Genomic DNA, 20083 nt, shown 5'->3' on the forward strand with positions numbered 1-20083 from the left:
GTACAACATTTTTTCTTTTTTTTTAGCATTATCTTTTCTTAATTGCTCAATTAACATCGATATAGTTTGCATCCTGCCACGGAGGCTAAGTTTTCTCCCTTAACTCACATGATTCAAAGTGCTCTACCAAGATATAGTCACAGAGGATTAGAGGGAGTGATTGAAGGTAGAGGGTGAGGGCTCTAACGGTTTTACTGCCTCTCTATACGAAATAAAAATTACTGTTTTGAGCATACACCGCAGTATAATGGTTTCTCTTACAGTTCGTTACAATGAACTGTTTGAAGATCATAGGCAACGCAATAGCGCTGTCTTGGTAAAGAGTGAAGTGGGCTATATGCGTGATTATTGTATTTTTCCCCACAAAAGCACTTCGTATGGAAGAAGTTATCGTAGAAATTTCAGGTGGGTTTATCCGATTAGAAATTAAAAGTTCTAGTGCTATTTTTAAGTCTGAAGTGATTGGAGGGTAAGTAGCCCCTTGCCCCTCATTCCCTGAGAGATATCCGATAAGAAATTCAATATGATAATTTTGTTAAATAAAGTGGATAAGTCCTACAACTATGCCTATATGGATGACAACCCACCTGCAGCTCCTGGGGCAATGACTGTAAGTTAAGGAATCTGTTCGTTTTTATGGCACTTGGTATTAACCAAGTGACATATAGCGATCGCAAATTCTGTCCGTCTGTCGGCCTGTCTGTTTGTCTGTCTGTCGGTCCCGGTTTTGCTAGTTTAGGCACTTCCAGATAAGCTAGGACGATGGTATTTGGCAGGCGTATCAGGGACCAGACCATGTTAAATTTTCCCCTATTCGACCATCTGGGGGGGGGGAGTGAGCGGACGGTTAATTTGGTAAAATTAGAAAAAATAAGGTATTTTTAACTTACGATCGGGTGATCGGATTTTAATGAAATTTGATGTTTAGAAGGATTTTGTGTCTCAGTTTTTTATTTTAAATCCCGAACGGATCCAGTGTCATTGGGGGGAGTTGGGGGGACCGGAAGTCTTGGAAAAGGCTTAGAGTGGAAATATCAGGGTGAAAATCGATAGGAATAATAAGCACAAGTCCAAGATACGTGACTGACATAACTGAACCGGATCCGCTCTCTTTCAGGGAGTTGGGGGGGGGGGGAGTTAATTCGGAAAAATTAGAAAAAATGAGGTATTTGTAACTTATGAACGGGTAATCAGATCTTAATAAAATTTAATATTTAGAAGGATCTTGTGCTTCAGAGCTCTAATTTTAAATCCCGACCAGATCCAGTGAGATTGGGGGGGGGGGGGGGAAACCGAAAATCTTGGAAAACGTGAAAATTGAGGCATCCTTATCTTGCGAATGGGTTATCGGATCTTAATGAAACTTAATATATAGAAAGATGTTATGTCTTAGATGCTCTATTTTTAATTCAATCCTATCAGGGGACATAGGGGGTTGGAGGGGGAAGAAATCTTGAAAACCGGAAATCTTAGAAAACACTTAGAGTGGAGATATCGGGATGAAACTTGATGGGAAGAATAATCACAAGTTCTAGATATGTGATGGACATAATTAGAACGGATCCGCTCTCTTTGGGGGAGTTGGGGGTGTTAATTCGGAAAAATTAGAAAAATTTAGGTATTTTTAACTGAAGAACGGGTGACCAGATCTTAATAAAATTTGATATTTAGAAGGAACTCATGTCTAAGAGCTATTATTTTCAATCACAACCAGATCCGTTGACATTGGGGGGAGTTGGAGGGGGAGACCGGAAATCTTGGAAAACGCTTAGAGTGGAGATATCGGGATGAAACTTGGTGGGTAGAATAAGCAAATGTCGTAGATACGTGATTGACGTAACCAGACTGGATCCGCTTTCTTTGGGGGATTACGAGTGGGTTATCCGATCTTAATGAATTTTCATATTTAGAAGGACCTTGTGTCTCAGAGCTCTTATTTTAAATCCCACCGGCATTAAGCCTCTTATTTTCCTTTTAAATCAATCTATTGATTCTTAGAATTTTGCTAGAGCTCATGCCATATGAGCTCTTGGCTCTTGGTTCTTCCGACCTCGTTAGAAGTGCCATATGAGCTCTTAGCTCTTGTTATATACAGTTTTTGTAAGTGGGAAAAGAAGACAAGTTTGACCCCTGGTGTCTAAAAAGGCCAAGGCAATTAAGGTGGAACTTTCAAGGAATGTTGATGGAGTTTTTAATTAAATCAAAACATATTATGTGCATAAAGGTTGTCAAAACAGCGTATCTCGGGATTGACTTAGGACATTAAACTGGGATTTTCAGGGAATGAGGAGTTTCTGCTCATTTTCAGTTTAACTTGGCTGTTCATTGTAATTCATGTTCATTTTGGGTTTTATTTATTTATTTATTCATATTTATGATAAATTTACACTTAAAACATTATTTGATAAATCAGTCTTTACTTTTCCTTTAAAGACTTCTTTTGTGAAATTTTTTTTTAATCAATTCCAAAAAAAGAAGATAGGGTGTTTCTTCAATGAAATTATTTAGTCATTTAATTATCTATATAAAGTAATCTAAGTAGTTGAATAAAATTCTAGCAACCTCAGAAAATATTTTCTACCAAAACTTGCTTGTTTTCCTTTTATGTAGGCTTTTATTAAGGCTTTATATTCTATAGTGAGTGCAAATTTAGTGTTAAGTTTCTAATTAAGTTTCTAGTTTGCCAAAGCATTGCTACTTTTCCTGTAGATTCAAAATATGAAATATTTTTACATTAGAAGATTGCTTAGTTGGAGAGGGTTCAAGTCCCCTAAAAATCTCCATTTAATCTTTTCGCTTATGGGAAGTAAATAGTAAAAAGTTGATTACGCGTAATGCCTAGTATTTGTAATATTGACTTGCCGTATTTTACTGTGGTAAGAATAAGTTTAGTTTAGAAGAGGTTATGAAAGTTTGGCGGGTATCTTCACCACTCCATTCCGAACATTTACTTAGCCAATACAATTGAAACCACACTGTTCAACCCTTGTTGGTTGAGCTTGTACAGTTTTAAGTCGTGCGTGTGCAGGTTGAGCTGAGCGAGAGCCATCTGAACAAATTTTACGCAATGGCCAGTTTATGATGACGCAGACAGGATCTCTCTCCCTCTATATACCTCTATCCCTATAATCCTCCTATCTATCTCCTCCTCTCTCTGATTCCCTCTCTCCCTTTTCCTCTCTATCTACCCCTCTATATCTATTCTGTCTCTCCTGTCCTCTCACATTTTTACTTATTTTACTCCATATTAAAATAATAATTAATTTAATATTTTATTTCTAGGTGCATTTCTAATACCGTATTTACTAACAGTGATTTTAGCTGGGATGCCAATGTTTCTTCTAGAAGCATCCGTTGGTCAATTTCTTAGGATTGGAGGAATTGGAATATGGAAAATAACGCCTCTTTTCAAAGGTAAGTCCTTTAAGACTTTAAAAATTGATAAAAACAAGCAGCTATCGATTGGACAGATAGAGGGAGGGAGGGAGAGAGAGAGAGAGAGAGAAAAAAAAATGAGATATTGGCTCCATAGAATATTAGAAGCTAAACGTGTAAATAACGCAGATATCCATGGCATCTATAAAAATGCATCCAGTGTCAATGGTGACCAAAGCCTATGCGTAACAGAACAATGGTCCGAAGAGTTGGATTACAGAGTCTCTTAAGTTGACTCTATACTTGATTAAATAAACAAAACAAGTTCTTTTTAACACAAAGTAAGGAGTGACATTAAAACTTAAAACGAACATAAATTACTTCGTATATGAAAGGGGCTGTTCCCTCCTCAACACTCCTCAACACTCCTCAACGCTCTTTACGCTAAAGTTCGACTCTTTCACTCAACTTTACTTTTTAAAACAGTAAAGAACTTTAGCGTAAAGAGCGGGGCGTTGAGGAGGGAACAGCCCCTTTACGGAGTAATTTCTGTTCGTTTTCAACTCTACTTTTTAAAACAGCAAAAACCTTTAGCGTAAAGAACGAGGCGTTGAGGAGGGAACAGCCCCTTTCACATACGGAGTAATTTCTGTTCGATTTAAGTTTTAACGTCGCTCCTTACTTTCATTTCTATGCCATTATTCTTTAAAATCAATACTTTGAGAAAAAGAGGTAACGTTATAGTGTTTGAATTTTTGGTTTCTGTATCTTAAGCTTTATTTTGGGACATAACACTGATACACCGATATTGTATTATTTTTCAGGAGGTAAATATTTGCTGTGTATAAAAAAATAAAAATTCCCATAGTTTTTTTTATAAGTCATTGAGAGCTCTTAGAAACTCAAATCACTTAGAAAACATTTTTTAGTCCGCTATTTTGAGGCCATGCCAATAAGATTTACTTGAAACATATACTATTAAGAGATCTCTTCATTTTTGTTGGCAGTTTAAACTAAGTAATTTTAACAGTTCATTTTTAATCTTGTAAATTTTTGGGAATCCAAAACTCTTACTTCGTTTTTAGGCGAGATAAAGAGCTCGCCGTAAATCCATGTTACCACCATGGGTCAAAATTCCCTTTATTTTATTTGGGCTAAAATTTCCAAAATTTAATTAGGTTTCCAACCTTAAAGGAGGTTTTATCATAGCTACTACTACGAACTATTTGCAGCATAAGTCCATTTGGAACCACCGCATTGATAAATACTTCTCCTCGATCTAAAATACCTGAAACGTTTGTTGTATTTGTTACAAATTCAAATATATTTAAAAATATATAAAAAACATAGAATATATACAAACAAGTATACACAACAAGTACTAAGTATTTGTTGTATTATACCAGTCGCATTTCTAATCGACCTTGAGCTTTCGGTCTTTGTTCTAAAATTTATTGATAAAAACTAAAGCAAACTCCCAGATGTTCCTAAAGCCAGGCTTTACTAGTACCGAGATTTAGCTAGTGATAGTTTAATCCAGTCAGATTCTTGTAGAATTTTTCTGCCAATCAAAAAATTCTATAAAAATCTGATTAACTTAAATTAGTGCAAGCTAAACCTCGGTGTTAGTAAAGTTTAATGTTAGTATACATAATAAAATGTGTGATTGTTTTGCTCAGATAGAAATTCTTCACTAGATTTTCAAATTCTTGTTTCTAAACTATATTTTATGGTAATTCCAGTTCTTTGAATAATGGTATTCCAAAAAGTAGAACATTTTTTTAATATTTTTTTTTTATTTATTTTTATTTTTATTTTTTTTTAATCAAGGAGAAACATAACTGCTAACAGTTACTTACGGCAGAAAAAAAAGTTTGCCGACTATTTTTCCTTCCTTTTTTTAATATCCTAACTATTTGTTTATGATTCATCTATTTATCTATGATTATTCTATTTATCTATGGGTTTTCCATTTTTATGTCTTTCTATTCATTTACTTATTTTTTGTTTATCTGTGTTTTTCTTTGGCTTTATGATTTTTTTCTATTAGAATTTTCATTTCAATTTTCTTTTCTTATAGTGCTAATTTATGATTTTTTTCATGGCAATTTTTAGAGACTGAAAAGCCGTTTTATCACAGTCTCTTAACTAAACCTTATATCTTCTCGTATCCTAGGAGTTGGATACGCCGCGGCTGTTATGTCTGCGTGGCTTAACGTATATTATATTGTCGTCCTAGCCTGGGCTATATTCTACTTTATTGTCTCAATTGGAACTGGTAAGTTCACTGTTTCAAGTATTTCTTGATAGTAAGTTCAGTGTCTCGATGTCAGATTCATTTTCCATTAAATTGAAGAAAAGGACAAGTCCTTGTGCCGCGCCAAAAAATCCAAATGCAAACACTCTCTGTTGTCCCTTTTGATTTTGAAATACTGAGCTTGAAATGCATAAAACAATATATGATTAATTTTTTCATAAGCATAAAGTCAGCACCGGCATGACCTCCGTTTTTCACATTGCTATTGCCTCTAGCATTCTTCTGATCCACCGTCTTTTAATAAACTTTGAATATATTTTAATCTTCTCTGATTCTGACCATTTTGCTTTTGGTTTTATTTTGAGTTTTATTTGGATCTTATGCTCATGAATGATTGCTAATATTAGTGGTAAAACGATATCCATACCAATTAGATATGCTATATCCGATATATTTATGCTATATTTATGTAAGTAATATGTAATATTACATCGTACATTATATTATGTATTATTTTATGCACATATTATTCATGTATTTACATTATACACACACACACACACACACACACACATATATATATATATATATATATATATATATATATATATATATATATATATATATATATATATATATATATATATATATATATATATATATATATATATATATATATATATATATATATTGTATTTATAACGGGAGTAACGGGTGTGTGTGTAGTAACAGGATCCTGGAGGCTCCGTCGCTGGATCCCGGCACTCGACCCTCGGCAGGCCTCTATATATGGATTCACACTGTTGCTTGTCTTCTAAACGCAGATAAGTAGAGCCTTTTCTTGATGCCATGATGTCCAAATGGACCTTAAATTAGAGGCAGTGTCTTTGTGAAATTAGTTTTTTTATTGAACCTTTTACTTTGGGTCTGGGCTTGTCTTTTGCATCATGAAAGAGATATCGCCGAACTGTCTTTTCCTTTAATTGTTCAGGTGGTGGGACAAAAACTTCTTTTTCTTCCAACAATTTATCTAGTCCAGGTTTTTGATTTCAAAAATGTGGTAAGTATTGATGACCACCTTTGTTTCTTTTAATTTTTCAAGTGGTGGGAAAAAAACTTCTTCTTTTGCCTGTGTTTAACATGAAAGACATATCACCGAACGTTTGTTTTTTTAACAAAGGTATGGTAGGCACTGATGACCTTATCCATGTAACAATACTAGCCCAATCAGGCTGATATCCAGCTCTGTAATTAATACAGCATTGTTCTTTGTTTTTCTACCGTAGATTTCATTGTCCATTTTTTTTCAACTTTACCTCAGAAATTTCTTTCCACGCCTTTTTCTTTAGCAGTTCTAATTGAAACATCACCTTACTTAAGTTCTTAAGCTATTATAGATAAAAAATATGTCCATCTGTCCCAGCTCTTTGGGTTGATTTTCATTGACTCGTGCACATGTTCAGTGTCACATGTCTTCTAACCATGTGTGTCTTTGCGCTTCATTTCTATTTTTGATACACCGCCAATGTTCTTCTAACTGTGTGTGTATTTGCTCTTTATTTTCATTTTTGACTCGCTAACATGCTTGGTGTCACATGTCTTGTAACCGCGTGTGTCTTTGTTCTTCATTTTCATTTTTGACACGCCACCACTTTTCTTCTAACCGCGTGCGTCTTTGCTCTTCTTTTTCATTTTTGATTCGCTCATTTGCTCGATGTTGCATGTGTTCTAACCGTCTGTGTCTTTGCTCTTAATTTTCATTTTTGACACAGAAAACTATTCCGTATATGAAAGGAGCTGTATCCTCCTCAACGCCCCGCTCTTTACGCTAAAAATTTTTATTATTTAAAAAGTAGAGTCGTGAGAAAGAGTCAAACTTATTTTTGAGTGAAAATATAAAGTTCTATTGGGCTTTATAAGTAATGAAAAATTGAGAGTAACTAGCGCCCTTTCGACGCCCATTTTTCCGCAAAAATATCCAATCAAATGTTTGATAAGGCCATTTGGTTTGGCCAGCTTAAAAATGTCTTACAAACTAAATTTATAGTTTTCAATTTAAGTTTCATATTTGTTATAACTCAAAATTTTCCATTTTTGAGAAATGAAATTGCACTAAAAGGTTAAATCAGAACAGAAAATTTAAATTGAGCTAATTTTGAAAATTTAACTCAGTTTGGAATATTTCTTTCTGTTTTTTTTTTTATGATGGCTTGTACTCTGGTTTACACCCCGAACATGCAGGCCCTGGGTATAGTTAGGTGACTACCACGACAGCATTAAAAGCAGCAAGGATGAAAGGCTGAAAAGAGTGAACTGAGGAGCAAAATAGTTGTACATAAAATTTTTTAATATGTTCCTCCACTTATTAAAATTGTTTTTTGTTGAGTTTTGGGCGAATCGGACAAAAAAAAATTACGATTTAATAAAATTCCATCAGACTTATAAATTCTGACCTAGTTCATTTTTACTTAGTAATTAATTAATAATTCTCTAACTTTATAGTAAAGTTTATAGTAACTTTATAGTAATACTATACTATAAAAACCCTATACTATACTATAATATACCCTCTACTTTAAAGTAATAAAAAAGTATTTAAAAAAATACTTGTGATTATAACCGTTGGACTATTTGTTTAAAATTTTGTGCCCCTAACATTTCTGCGACGAGGGAAAGTGCCCTCTCTGCCCTCCCCTCCCCCTAAAACTACCATTGGGGCTAAGTACCGCTGGAAAAAATATCTTAATTTTACCATTTTTCATTAGTTTCTTATTATTTTCCATATCTTTTGCCTATTTTTGGCACTTTTTTAAAATACCCTCACCTGCTCTAATGAAAACTGTGCTAAAAGATTGTGAAAAAGTACGCAATTCTAACTGAGAAATGTGGATGTTTTGTTGTATTCTCTTTAAGGTGAAACACGATCATAATTACTCAGAGAAAAAGGGGTGATTAAAACGTTAGACAAGGTATTTTAATAATTTGTCACTTTAATTTGCATCAACAAAAACACTCAACCAATAAATCACATAAAAAATTGTTATGGTGCAACATCAAATGACCTTTTATATGAAGATCTAAAACCAGTGTCACTGTCACCATGAATAAGACAAAAATAAGTACCTGAGTTGTGACCTAAAAAAAAGGTGCGCAAAAGAGTTTCATGTAGACTAGAAATAAGGCTTCACCAAGTTTATGTATATTATAAACTTTTATAGACCTCAACGTTTTTAATTTGCAGATATTCCTGGGAGACCTCCACGTTTTTAGTTTACATATATTCCTTGGAGGCCTCAACGTTTTCAGCAGCAGATATTCCTTAAAGGCCTCAATGTTTTTAGTTTGTAGACATTCCTCAGAGGCATCAACGTTTATAATTTGTAGTTATTCCTTGGAGGCCTCGACGTTTTTAGTTTGCAGATATTCCATGGAGGCCTCAATATTTTTAACTGCAGATATTGCTTAGAGGCATCAACGTTTATAATTTGTAGTTATGCCTTGGAGGCCTCGACGTTTTTAGTTTGCAGATATTCCATGGAGGCCTCAACCTTTTTAACTGCAGATAATCCTTGGAGGCCTCAACGTTTTTAATTTGCAGATATTCCTTGGAGGCCTCAATGTTTTTGATTTGTAGATATTCCTCGGAGGCATCAACGTTTATAATTTGTAGTTATGCCTTGGAGGCCTCAACGTTTTTAGTTTGCAGATATTCCTTGGAGGTCTCAATGTTTTTAATTTACAGATATTTCTTGGAGGGCTCAACGTTTTTAACTGCAGATATTCCTTAGAGGCATCAACGTTTATAATTTGTAGTTGTGCCTTGGAAGCCTCGACGTTTTAAGTTTGCAGATATTCCATGGAGGCCTCAACATTTTTAACTGCAGATAATCCTTGGAGGCCTCAACGTTTTTAATTTGCAGATATTCCTTGGAAGCCTCAATGTTTTCGATTTGTAGATATTCCTCGGAGGCATCAACGTTTATAATTTGTAGTTATGCCTTGGAGGCCTCAACGTTTTTAGTTTGCTGATATTCCTTGGAGGTCTCAATGTTTTTAATTTACAGATATTTCTTATAGAGATCAACGTTTTTAATTTGCAGATATTCCTTGGAGGGAGTGCAACAACTGGTGGAATCAAGAAACATGTATTAGTGCTTACGCCCGAAAGAACTTGACCTGTTGGGACGATCATGCTTTAAATACAACGGTTTGTGAATTAAGCCAAAGCCACATTTTTCCCAGGGAAAGTTTAACAGATCCAGTGAGAGAGTTTTGGGAGTAAGTCAAAGTTTCTTAATAGAATGTTCAAACTTGTATGAATTCTTAGAGTATAGCAGAACTCAATTTCTAGGGTCTAGTTTATTTGGGTTGAAAGGGCCCGGAGTGCTTCTTGGACGATTTGGTTGGAGGGAGCATAATTTTGTTAGACCCTACTGTGCGATTCATCTGTTTTGGCTTTTTTATGGTAACTTTCTTGTGTTACTGATTCATAGAAAGTAGGAACCATGAAATAAATGCCTACATTCGTTCCTGGAAGAAAACAGAGAAAGAATGGTGTTTTAAAAAACTAAATCTTGTTTCTTGGAAAAAATAAAAATTCTATCTGAAATTCGTTGATATAAATGGGTACAATTGGCAAAGCACTGACTTTTTACCAAAAAAGGTAAATTTTTAAGTTATATCAAGTTATCACTAGATACAAGAAAATCAGACTTTAAAAAATCAGCTATCCTTATTTTTTTTCCAAATGGTGTAAAGGACCTTTTTTATTCTCCTTTTTTAATAGGGGAAAAAATTGTTAAAATCGTGAAATTTGTAGGCTTAAAAATAGAGACAAATAAAATTTTTTAAATAATATTTAAAGAGCTATTTAAAAACACCATAAATTAAAAAAAAATTAAATTCACTTTGTAGACTGTGCTTTAGTTTTTCAGAACAACGACGAAAAAAAACAACATAAATCATTATAAAAATCAAGATGATTGGAAAGAACTAGTGAAAATAAACTGAAAATTTAATATATAATGTTTTTAATTTATGGAAATCTCAGCGATTCAAATTTATTTCATGTCAATTTTTTTATTTTTCAACGTTATAAATATAAAAATGTTTACAATATATTTTTTGTATAGTAACACAAAAACGACGCAATAGATTTTAAAAATTTTATGGTTAGGGAAGTGGAAAGGGGCAGTTGCCCAAATTCTCTTGTAGTAGCTTTTTTTCTTTTCAAGTTTTGCTCGAATATTTTATTTAATTTTTACTCTTTTATGATTTGTTTATTCATTTATATCAATACATGTCATCTTTGGATATTTTGTGATTATTAATTGCTGTTCTTTTAATTAATTGTTTAACCTTAGTTTCTGATCGTTTCAGTTATTTTCTACTTTATTTCTACCGGTCTTTACTAATCCTTGAAGAGCTTCTTTTCTTTGAAAGTTTTGAAAAAAAAAAATTGTTCGTGTTTAAATGCAAACGTTTTATTATTGGTTAATGAATTGAATGTTTTTCCAAATGTGTTCACACATTTGGCTTAAAAGTTAAAATATCTGACTCTTGTTTATCAATTACAACTATTGTCTGTTGATTGATTTCAACATCCTCTCAACATTCCCTGAAAGTTTAGATTAAATACCATTTGTTGTTAGTGGGATATTGTACATGCGTTATTTTGACTACAGGGATGCGCACAGTGTCTTTTGGTCGAGCTGAACGTCTTTCTCAGAAATCTTTGAAAATTTCAACTCAATGCCCTTAACTGTTACTGAGATTCCGCACAAGATTTTAACAAGGTGGATGTACATAGTGCCTTCTGATTTAGTCCAACTTCCCCTGAAAGTTTCAATTAGATACCGTTAACTGATCCAGATATATTATACATACGCCCTTTCGCCAACCAAGATGCACGTAATTGCATTTTGACTAAGTTCAAAATCGCCCTCAACATTCTCGGAAAGTTTCAATTTTATACCCCTTGAGATACTGCGGACATGTCGTTTTGACCATCAGAATGCATATGGTGTCTTTTGATTTAGTTCAGCTTTCCAATCAACATTTCTGGTAAGTTGCAACTTAATAATCTTAGCCGTTCCTGGGATACTAAAGCCACATCTATTGACAACTGGGATTTTAATTATTTTGAAAATGTCATTTTTGTCAAAATACCGATCAGTGTAGAAAAGGGGGCATCTAAATGGCCAAGTGGAGGAGGAACTGGCTGGAAAGTTTCAGCTTAATGATCTTACCAGTTCCTGAGATACTACAGCCACGCCTATTGACAACTGGGATTTTAATTATTTTGAAAATGACATTTTTGTCAAAATACCGATCAGTGTTGAAAAGGGGGCATCTAACTGGCCAGGTGGAGGAGGAACTGGCTGGAAAGTTTCAGCTTAATGATCTTACCAGTTCCTGAGATACTACAGCCACGCCTATTGACAACTAGGATTTTAATTATTTTGAAAATGACATTTTTGTCAAAATACCGATCAGTGTTGAAAAGGGGGCATCTAAATGGCCAAGTGGAGGAGGAACTGGCTGGAAAGTTTCAGCTTAATGATCTTACCAATTCCTAAGATACTACAGCCACGCCTATTGACAACTGGGATTTTGATTATTTTTAAAATGACATTTTTGTCAAAATACCGATCAGTGTTGAAAAGGGGGCATCTAAATGGCCAGGTGGAGGAGGAATTGGCTGGAGAGTTTCACCTTAATGATCTCACCAGTTCCTCAGATACTACAGCCACGCCTATTGACAACTGGGATTTTAATTATTTTGAAAGTGACATTTTTGTCAAAATACCGATCAGTGTTGAAAAGGGGGAATCTAAATGGCCAAGTGGAGGAGGAACTGGCTGGAAAGCTGCAGCTTAATGATCTTACCAGTTCCTGAGCTACTACAGCCACGCCTATTGACAACTGGGATGCACATAACTTCTTTAAGTTTGACATCCCCCTCAAAATTCTTTGAGTGTTTCAACTTGATATACTTCCCTGAATGCTCTTGAATTATTGAAGATATGCCTTTATGACAAATTCGGCGCAAAAAATGTCTTTTGATTCTGCTTGACATTCCAGTTAGCATTCAACGAAAGTTTCAACTCAATACCTGTAGTAGTACCTGATATCAATATAGATACACTGAATTGACAGCTTGGATATACCTAGTGTAAATTGTTTTAGTGCAACGTCCCCTAAACATCCTCCTAAATTCTCAGCTTCAGAACCTTAGTCATCCGTGTGATACTGCAGATAAACCCTTTTGACAACCTGGATCCACTGTGCCATTTTGACAGGCAGGATGTAGTTAAAACCATTTGATTTAGTTCAATAGTTCTAGCCGCAATAGTAGAAGTTGTAGTAGTATTTGCAGTCACAATCGCAATCGTAGAAGTAGTAGTCACAGTCGGGCAAGTGGTAGCAGTTGCAGATACGAGTTGTCGCATTTGTAGTCGCAATTTGTTAGAATCGCAAGTAAATACAGTCACAAGTGGCTACAGTTCCAGTCAAGTTGAAATTATGATTTACAGTAGTTGTGAGCCACGCTTAGCAGTTGCAGTCACACTCGTAAGATGTCGCAGTTACAAGTGTTCGCAGTTTTAAATAGTCGCATTGGCAAGTGTTTGTAGTCGCAAGTAGTCACAGCCAGAATTGCAAGTAGATTTGTCGCAGACACAAATAGTCCTGCACTGGTATCCGGGATCACTGCTTTTCTTGAGGCCAAAATAATTTCAAAGATTTAAAGAACATGAAAATTGGAACTTGGAATGTTACGACGTTAAAAAATGAATATCGCATCGAAATTTTGACTGACGAATTCAGACGGTTTGAACTGGATTTATTAGGAGTTTCAGAAACTCATATCCCAGGGATAGGAAGCATGAAATTAGGTGACATAGAATTTGTTTACTCAGGCAGGAAGGATGGAATAATAGAATACTAATTGCTCATTTTATGACTAAAAAGTTTAGGGTATCAGTTATAGTAGTATATGCCCCCATTGAACCAACTGATGGAGATACTAGTGACTCAGATGAATTTTACTTACAGTTACAGGAGCAAATAGACAGGGTACCGGGTAGAAATATGGTGTTTTTGCTAGGAGATTTTAATGCCCAGGTTGGTAGAAATAGGGATAGATGGTATCCTAGCCTAGGTACATTTGGTGTAGGAAAAAGAAAACAGCAATGGCTATAGGCTTTTGCAATTTTGTAGGTATAAAAACCTAGTTATAACCAATACGGTGTTTGGTCACAAAATGACCCATAAGTTGACATGGTATTCACGTGATGGTAAGACAGCAAACCTTATTGATTATGTTATTGTAAACAGAAGACTAGCAGGATCAATACAAGATACTAGGGTGTATAGGAGTGCCGTTATTGATGTTAAAAGTAAAGATCACCATCTAGTAGTGTCTAAGGTTAATTTAAAGCTGAAATTTCGGAAGGGTAACTCCCTCCCGGAAAGTTATGATGTTGGTAGACTTCAGGATGAAAATTTGAGAAAAAAATTCCAGGAACAGTTGAGTACTAAACTTGAGAGTTTAAAATTTGACAATGTGGAAGGTGGATGGAATAATTTCAGAAAAACAATTTGTGAAGTTGCTGATGGTGTCCCAGGAAAGAGTGCTAAGACTGCAACTACGAATATTAGTGAAAAAGCTTTAGGCTTAATAGAGAGTAGAAAGGGTTTGTATAAGAATTATCTGAGTGATAGGTCGTGTTAAAACAAAAGGAATATAAAGAAAGTGGAGAAAGCATTAAAATATGAACTAAGGAGATGTGAAGTGGAGGCGATGGATAAAATTGCTAAGGATCTGGAAGATGCGGCTAGACGGCATAATAGTAAAATATTATACTGGCATGTTAATAAATTGAAAGGGAGTAGCCAATCCGGCCTAGTCCCAGTTAAAGATAGAAATGGGGCCACAATTAGTGATAAGGAAAAAGTTAAAGAAAGATGGGTGGAACATTTTGAGAATGTGCTAAACCGAGATACAGTTGCAGGAAAAGATATAGATGAAAATGAAAAAGTTTGTGATACCTTGGATGTGAAGGAAGATTTGTTTAGTGAGGAAGAATTAGCGACAGTACTAAAAGGATTAAAAAATAATAAGGCCCCAGATGCTGATAGTATGATTAATGAGTTTCTTAAATATGGTGGCTCTGAGGTTAGGAATAAGCTACTGAAGATTATGAACATGATTTTTGAAAAAGGGGAAGTACCCAATGATTTTAGGAAAACCTTAATTAAAGCACTGTATAAGAAAGGTGACAAGAGTGAGTGTCGTAATTATCGAGGCATTAGTCTGGTCTCTGTAGGTAGCAAATTACTGAGTAATATGATACTTTTTAGACTGAGACATGCTGTAGACAAAGTTTTAAGGGAAGAACAATGCGGTTTTAGAAAAGGTAGAGGATGTGTCGACCATGTTTTCACTCTTAGATTAATAATTGAGAAGTCCCTTCGTTGTCAAACACCTTTGGTCCTCAGTTTTATCGATTATGAGCAAGCTTTCGATTCTGTTGCTAGAACAGCGTTAACAAAGGTCTTATCGTTATATGGTAATATACATTAAAAGTGATTTGAAAAATACACTGAAAAATACATGAAAGTGATTTGTGCTATGTACGAGAATAATACTGCTGCCGTTAAGGTAGGAAATGAGGTTAGCAACTGGTTTTGTATTAAATCAGGAGTTAAGCAGGGTTGTGTTCTATCCCCCTTTATATGGATAATTTTGATGGACTTCGTCTTAAGGAGCACAGGAAAGGCAATTGGAGACCATGGAATCAAATGGGGAGGAAGAACGCCCCTGGACTTAGATTATGCTGATGATTTAAGCATATTAGATGAAAGTGTGAGCAAAATGAATGAGTTTTTAGAGGTTTTACGAGTTCAGGGTGCTAAAAGAGGCTTGAAAATTAATGTTAAGAAGACTAAGTCACTAAGGCTAGGAATAAGTGAAGATGAACAGGTGACATTAGGTAACGAAAAGATTGATTTAGTCTTGCAAGTGCGAACACCTCTTTCGATCTATTGGATTTTAAAGCCTGTTTTGGACTAGTATTAATTCAGTGCTGTGAAATTGAATTAATTCAGTGACCGCAGTCTTGCAAGTGCTAACACCTTTTTTGATCTATTGGATTTTAAAGCCTGTTTTTGACTTGCATTAATTAAGTGCTGTGAACTTGAATTAACTCAGTGACCGCAGGTAATTCAGTTATTATTTCATAATATTTGCTATGGCTCAACTTGACCTAGATTCAGAGTGAATATATTCTTTTTTTTTAGATTTTAAACCTGCATTAATTCAGTGGTTTATACTCGGATTATTTCAGTGACCATAGATAATTTTTGATTTCATATAATTAAGAAGCGTACTGGGAACAAGCAGAAGAGGGGAAGGAGCCTCCCGCAAGCGACGTATTGTACCCGCCGGTATTAAGTTACCCGTAAATTGCGGGGAATAGTTGAGGGGGTCCTTACACTTCCCTTGTTCCCAGGTTCCTTCATTCATTGTGAATCATCCCTGTGAGATAATTTATTCTGAATTAATTGACGCTTGATTACGAGCTTGGCTCGCCCCTGCAATAATTTTCGGACTGGTTACTGCGGCCTGATTAGCAGCGAAAATGGATAAAAATAATATCGTTTGGAATGCGGTATTGAACTTTGTGTCGTGGTCAATGCTCGCTGGCATAAAACACCAGCTGATTGTAAGCCGTGCTGTGGAATTCTTCAGTAGAGATGACATTCTAAGTGCAAAAGAACTGATGCTGTTAAAATCTGGTCTACCCGACCCCTTTCGCAAGTCTCTGAAAGATGATGAAAATGTTTTGGATATAGCCAAATTTTTTGTCAAGTCAGCAAAGAGAAATCGTGCCTTGCCTACCTTCGCTATTTTTGAACCTACAGAAGTCCCGGCTTGTATGGAGGAGATAAATGCATGTATAACTACTAAAGTAAACGACATGTGTCGTCGTTTTGACGGCCTTATGGAACGTATTAACAAAGGTGAGTTCCACGTTTCTACCCATACCAGCCCCTCTAGTGAACTTTACGCTCCGTAAAAGCTATCATACTCAGTCGTTGTAAAAAACCCTCCACCCTTGAAAACACCACTGGAGCGAAAGAACTTCATCGAATCTGCATGTGGCGAACTAGACGCCTCCAAAGTTGAACTAAGGCCTGGAAGGAACGGTTGGCGCATGACTGTAGCTCACAAGGCTACGGCGGAAAAAATAGCACTAGCGATCAAAAATAAAAATTCAGAATCCGATGCCGAAGTAAAATCTCCTTTCTACATAGGACTGATTAAAGGGATTCCTGAACCCCTTGACGCAGAGGTCATTCAAAGTCTAGTTTCTGGATGTGAGAAAGCCGAACAATGTGGAAAATCACGCGAATTCAAGCTTTATTTTCTAAGTTGTGAATCCCTTGATACTGCCACAAAACTGTCAATGAAAGTGGGCTTTGAAAGTTTCAGAATTCAAGAATTTGTCTTTCTTCCGAAACGTTGCTACAACTGCCATGAATCTGGCCACATAGCGGCCCAGTGCCAAAACGTATCGAAGTGTGCCCATTGTGCTCAAAATAACCATGGAGCAACGAAAGAAAATCCCTGCCAGAATGCGATGCGGTGCCTAAGCTGTACAAGCACCCGACACACATGCTACCACGCTAGCTGCCCATCTAACAAGTCAGCGAAGTTAATGACCTCAAACGCCCAAAATGAACGAATTTTATATTGACAAGCGTGTCGTCTCCTGGAATATGAATGGTAGTCTTAGTACCAAAATTACTGTGCTTGAACAACTCTGCCTCACCAAAGAAATTATTTGTCTCCAAGAGCATTTTCTTTCTAACGACAGTATAAATATATTCGATGCCTTACCCTCACACATGGTTCATTTTGTACCTGCGAAAAAACTTAAGAAACGAGGGCGCCCCTCGGGTGGACTTGCTACGCTAATAAGTGGGCATATCAACTCGCGGGCGCCCCTCGGGTGGACTTGCTACGCTAATAAGTGGGCATATCAACTCCGATTTGTTTGCTAGTTCCGACCATTTTTTAGCAGTTAGAGGTGGCGAGACTGTTATAATAAATGTATACCTGCCCACCGACTACAGAGACGGTTGCTCCGAAATGAAGTTTGCTCTAGCCTGCAAAGAACTGGGGAAATGTATGACTAAAATTAGTGCTTCTCCATTGGATTTTAATGGGGGACTTTAATTGTGATATACCCAAAAGTGAAAGCTCGCGTTCAGCTTTTCTGCTTAGTCTGATTCCAAATGAAAGTGCTCTTGTATTTTACGTACATTCACCCTACCGGATCAGTTTCTAACCTTGATCATGTCCTTGTATCTAGTAGTATTTTTAGTCACTCATTAACAGTAGATGTGCTACGTGATTTTTTTTTGTTTCTGACCATTTACCGCTATCGTTCCGAATCAGTGCACCATTCTATCGAATTGATTTGAATCAGTATCAGTACTGGCTTGATAATCTACTTTTGAAGATAAAAATACCTTTTGACTTGCTCCAAACATCAGTACCTATTCCCACGTCTGAAATTCGTCTAAAACTAAATATTTACTCGTCACTTATTTCGCATGCGCTACTACCAGCGGAATTGCACTCTGTCCCTCGATCCAGAGTCCGTGCTGGGTCACAAGTTAAGGGCTGGTCCGGGAACCCATCCCTTGTTGAAGCCTGCCAGAAGGCCAAATTTTGGCTCGGCATATGGATAGAATGCGGGAGACCCAAGAACGGCATAGTGAACCAAATACGGATTTCCACAAAGCGCCATTTTTCCAAAGAACTGCAAAAACATAGAGCAACTATTCGTTCTAATTTTTCAGAAAAGATAATGAGTAATCCGACGCTTCTGTGGAAAAGTTTGACCCGCAACCAGAGTGACAGAAACGCTCCGTCAGCTCATATCTCTGCTGAGGCTTGGCAACAACATTTTTTGAAAGAATTTTCAGAACCTGATTCCAAAGTAGAATATCCTCTTAAATGTGATCTCAATCGGATACTGTCAAAAAAGACTGTATCCACGTTTATTGTTTCATTGTCTGATATTATGAATTCTGCGCAAAAAATTAAGAAACCTTTTTCGAGGGGTACAGACAATATTTGTGCTAAACACATTCTTCTTGGAAGTCCCCTACTACTTTGTCACCTTGATCTCATGTTCCAAATGGTGTTCAAAACTGGAATAGTTCCAACCTCATTCTCTTCTGGTCGTCTTACTCCTGTTCCAAAAAAAAATAAATCGCTGAATGAGTGTTCTTCATATCGCCCTATTACAGTTGCTACTACTTTCTGCAAGATTTTTGAAACACTTGTAATGCCAGAACTTACAGATAAATGCTACATGCTGCCATATCAGTTTGGCTTCCAAAAAGGCCTAGGGTGTGCCCACGCACTTACTGCACTATCGTCAATACTTATAGATGCTGATAAGTCTGGTGATTCACTCGTCCTAGGGAGTCATGATGTAAGCCATGCTTTCGACTCTCTGATTCACGCACAAATTCTCCTTGAGCTATATAAACGGGGAGTTGACACGTCTGCCATTCATGCTTTGTACGATATGTATAACCATCTTGCTGTTGTAATCAAGCTACCTGATGGGACCATAACACGTTTCGTTATTCCAGTCCGTCGAGGCGTCAGACAGGGTGCCCTTACCTCTCCAGTTGCCTTTAATAACTGTATCCTGAACGCCCAATCCAGCGCAGTTCCTTCATGTATTTTAAAAGGGATTGATGTGTCACTAATCGCTTATGCAGATGATATTTTTAACCCCAGTCGAACAGTACAGTCGTTCGAAAGAAATTTTGCTATTTTAAGTAAAGAATATGCTAAGATTAACCTTACATTCAATAGAGAAAAATCGGACATGGTTCTGTTCAGCTGGGTTGAAACTCGAGCAGGATTTACTATTAATCTCGACGGCGCGCCAGTTTCCCCAAAATCACAAATGAAATATTTAGGGCTTCCTATTGGTGACACTCTTAAAGCAACTAGAAGGCTCTTGATCCTTCATTTCCAACGTCGAACAGCAACTGCATACGGAAGCTTGGTAGCAAACAAACTTCGACTCAACCGCAAACTGCTAGCGAAACTTTACAATGCTTCTGCACTCCCGAATATCCTATACCTTGCACCTTTTTGGCGTACGTTTACGATAACCGAGACGAAGGAACTTCGGCGAATCTATTTCCGGTATGCCAAATACCTGCTTGCCCTTCCACCATGGTCAAGCAACTCCTGGGTCATTAAAAGATACGGCATCATAGACCCGAATGCTTCTATCAGAAAAAGCATAGAAGCTTATAATAGTAGAATTGGTCGGCACCCATGGAGCGCTATTTTGATTCAATGAATGTTTCGGTTTTGTATGTTTTAATTGTTTTTAAGTAAGGTGAAGT

At 36.3% G+C, this 20083-nt stretch overlaps 1 protein-coding gene across 1 annotated transcript in view; it reads left to right on the plus strand.

Moving 5' to 3' along the window:
- LOC136035563 (sodium- and chloride-dependent GABA transporter 1-like) overlaps positions 1-20083 on the plus strand; it is a 127296-nt gene that overhangs the window by 13154 nt on the left and 94059 nt on the right. The window contains exons 3-5 of the mRNA XM_065717433.1: positions 3283-3414; positions 5552-5653; positions 9733-9910. Of these exons, the coding sequence (XP_065573505.1) occupies positions 3283-3414; positions 5552-5653; positions 9733-9910 (412 nt within the window). The remainder of the gene's footprint in view (positions 1-3282; positions 3415-5551; positions 5654-9732; positions 9911-20083) is intronic.

Source organism: Artemia franciscana, chromosome 14 (assembly GCF_032884065.1).
Source record: "Artemia franciscana chromosome 14, ASM3288406v1, whole genome shotgun sequence".
NCBI lineage: Eukaryota > Metazoa > Arthropoda > Branchiopoda > Anostraca > Artemiidae > Artemia > Artemia franciscana.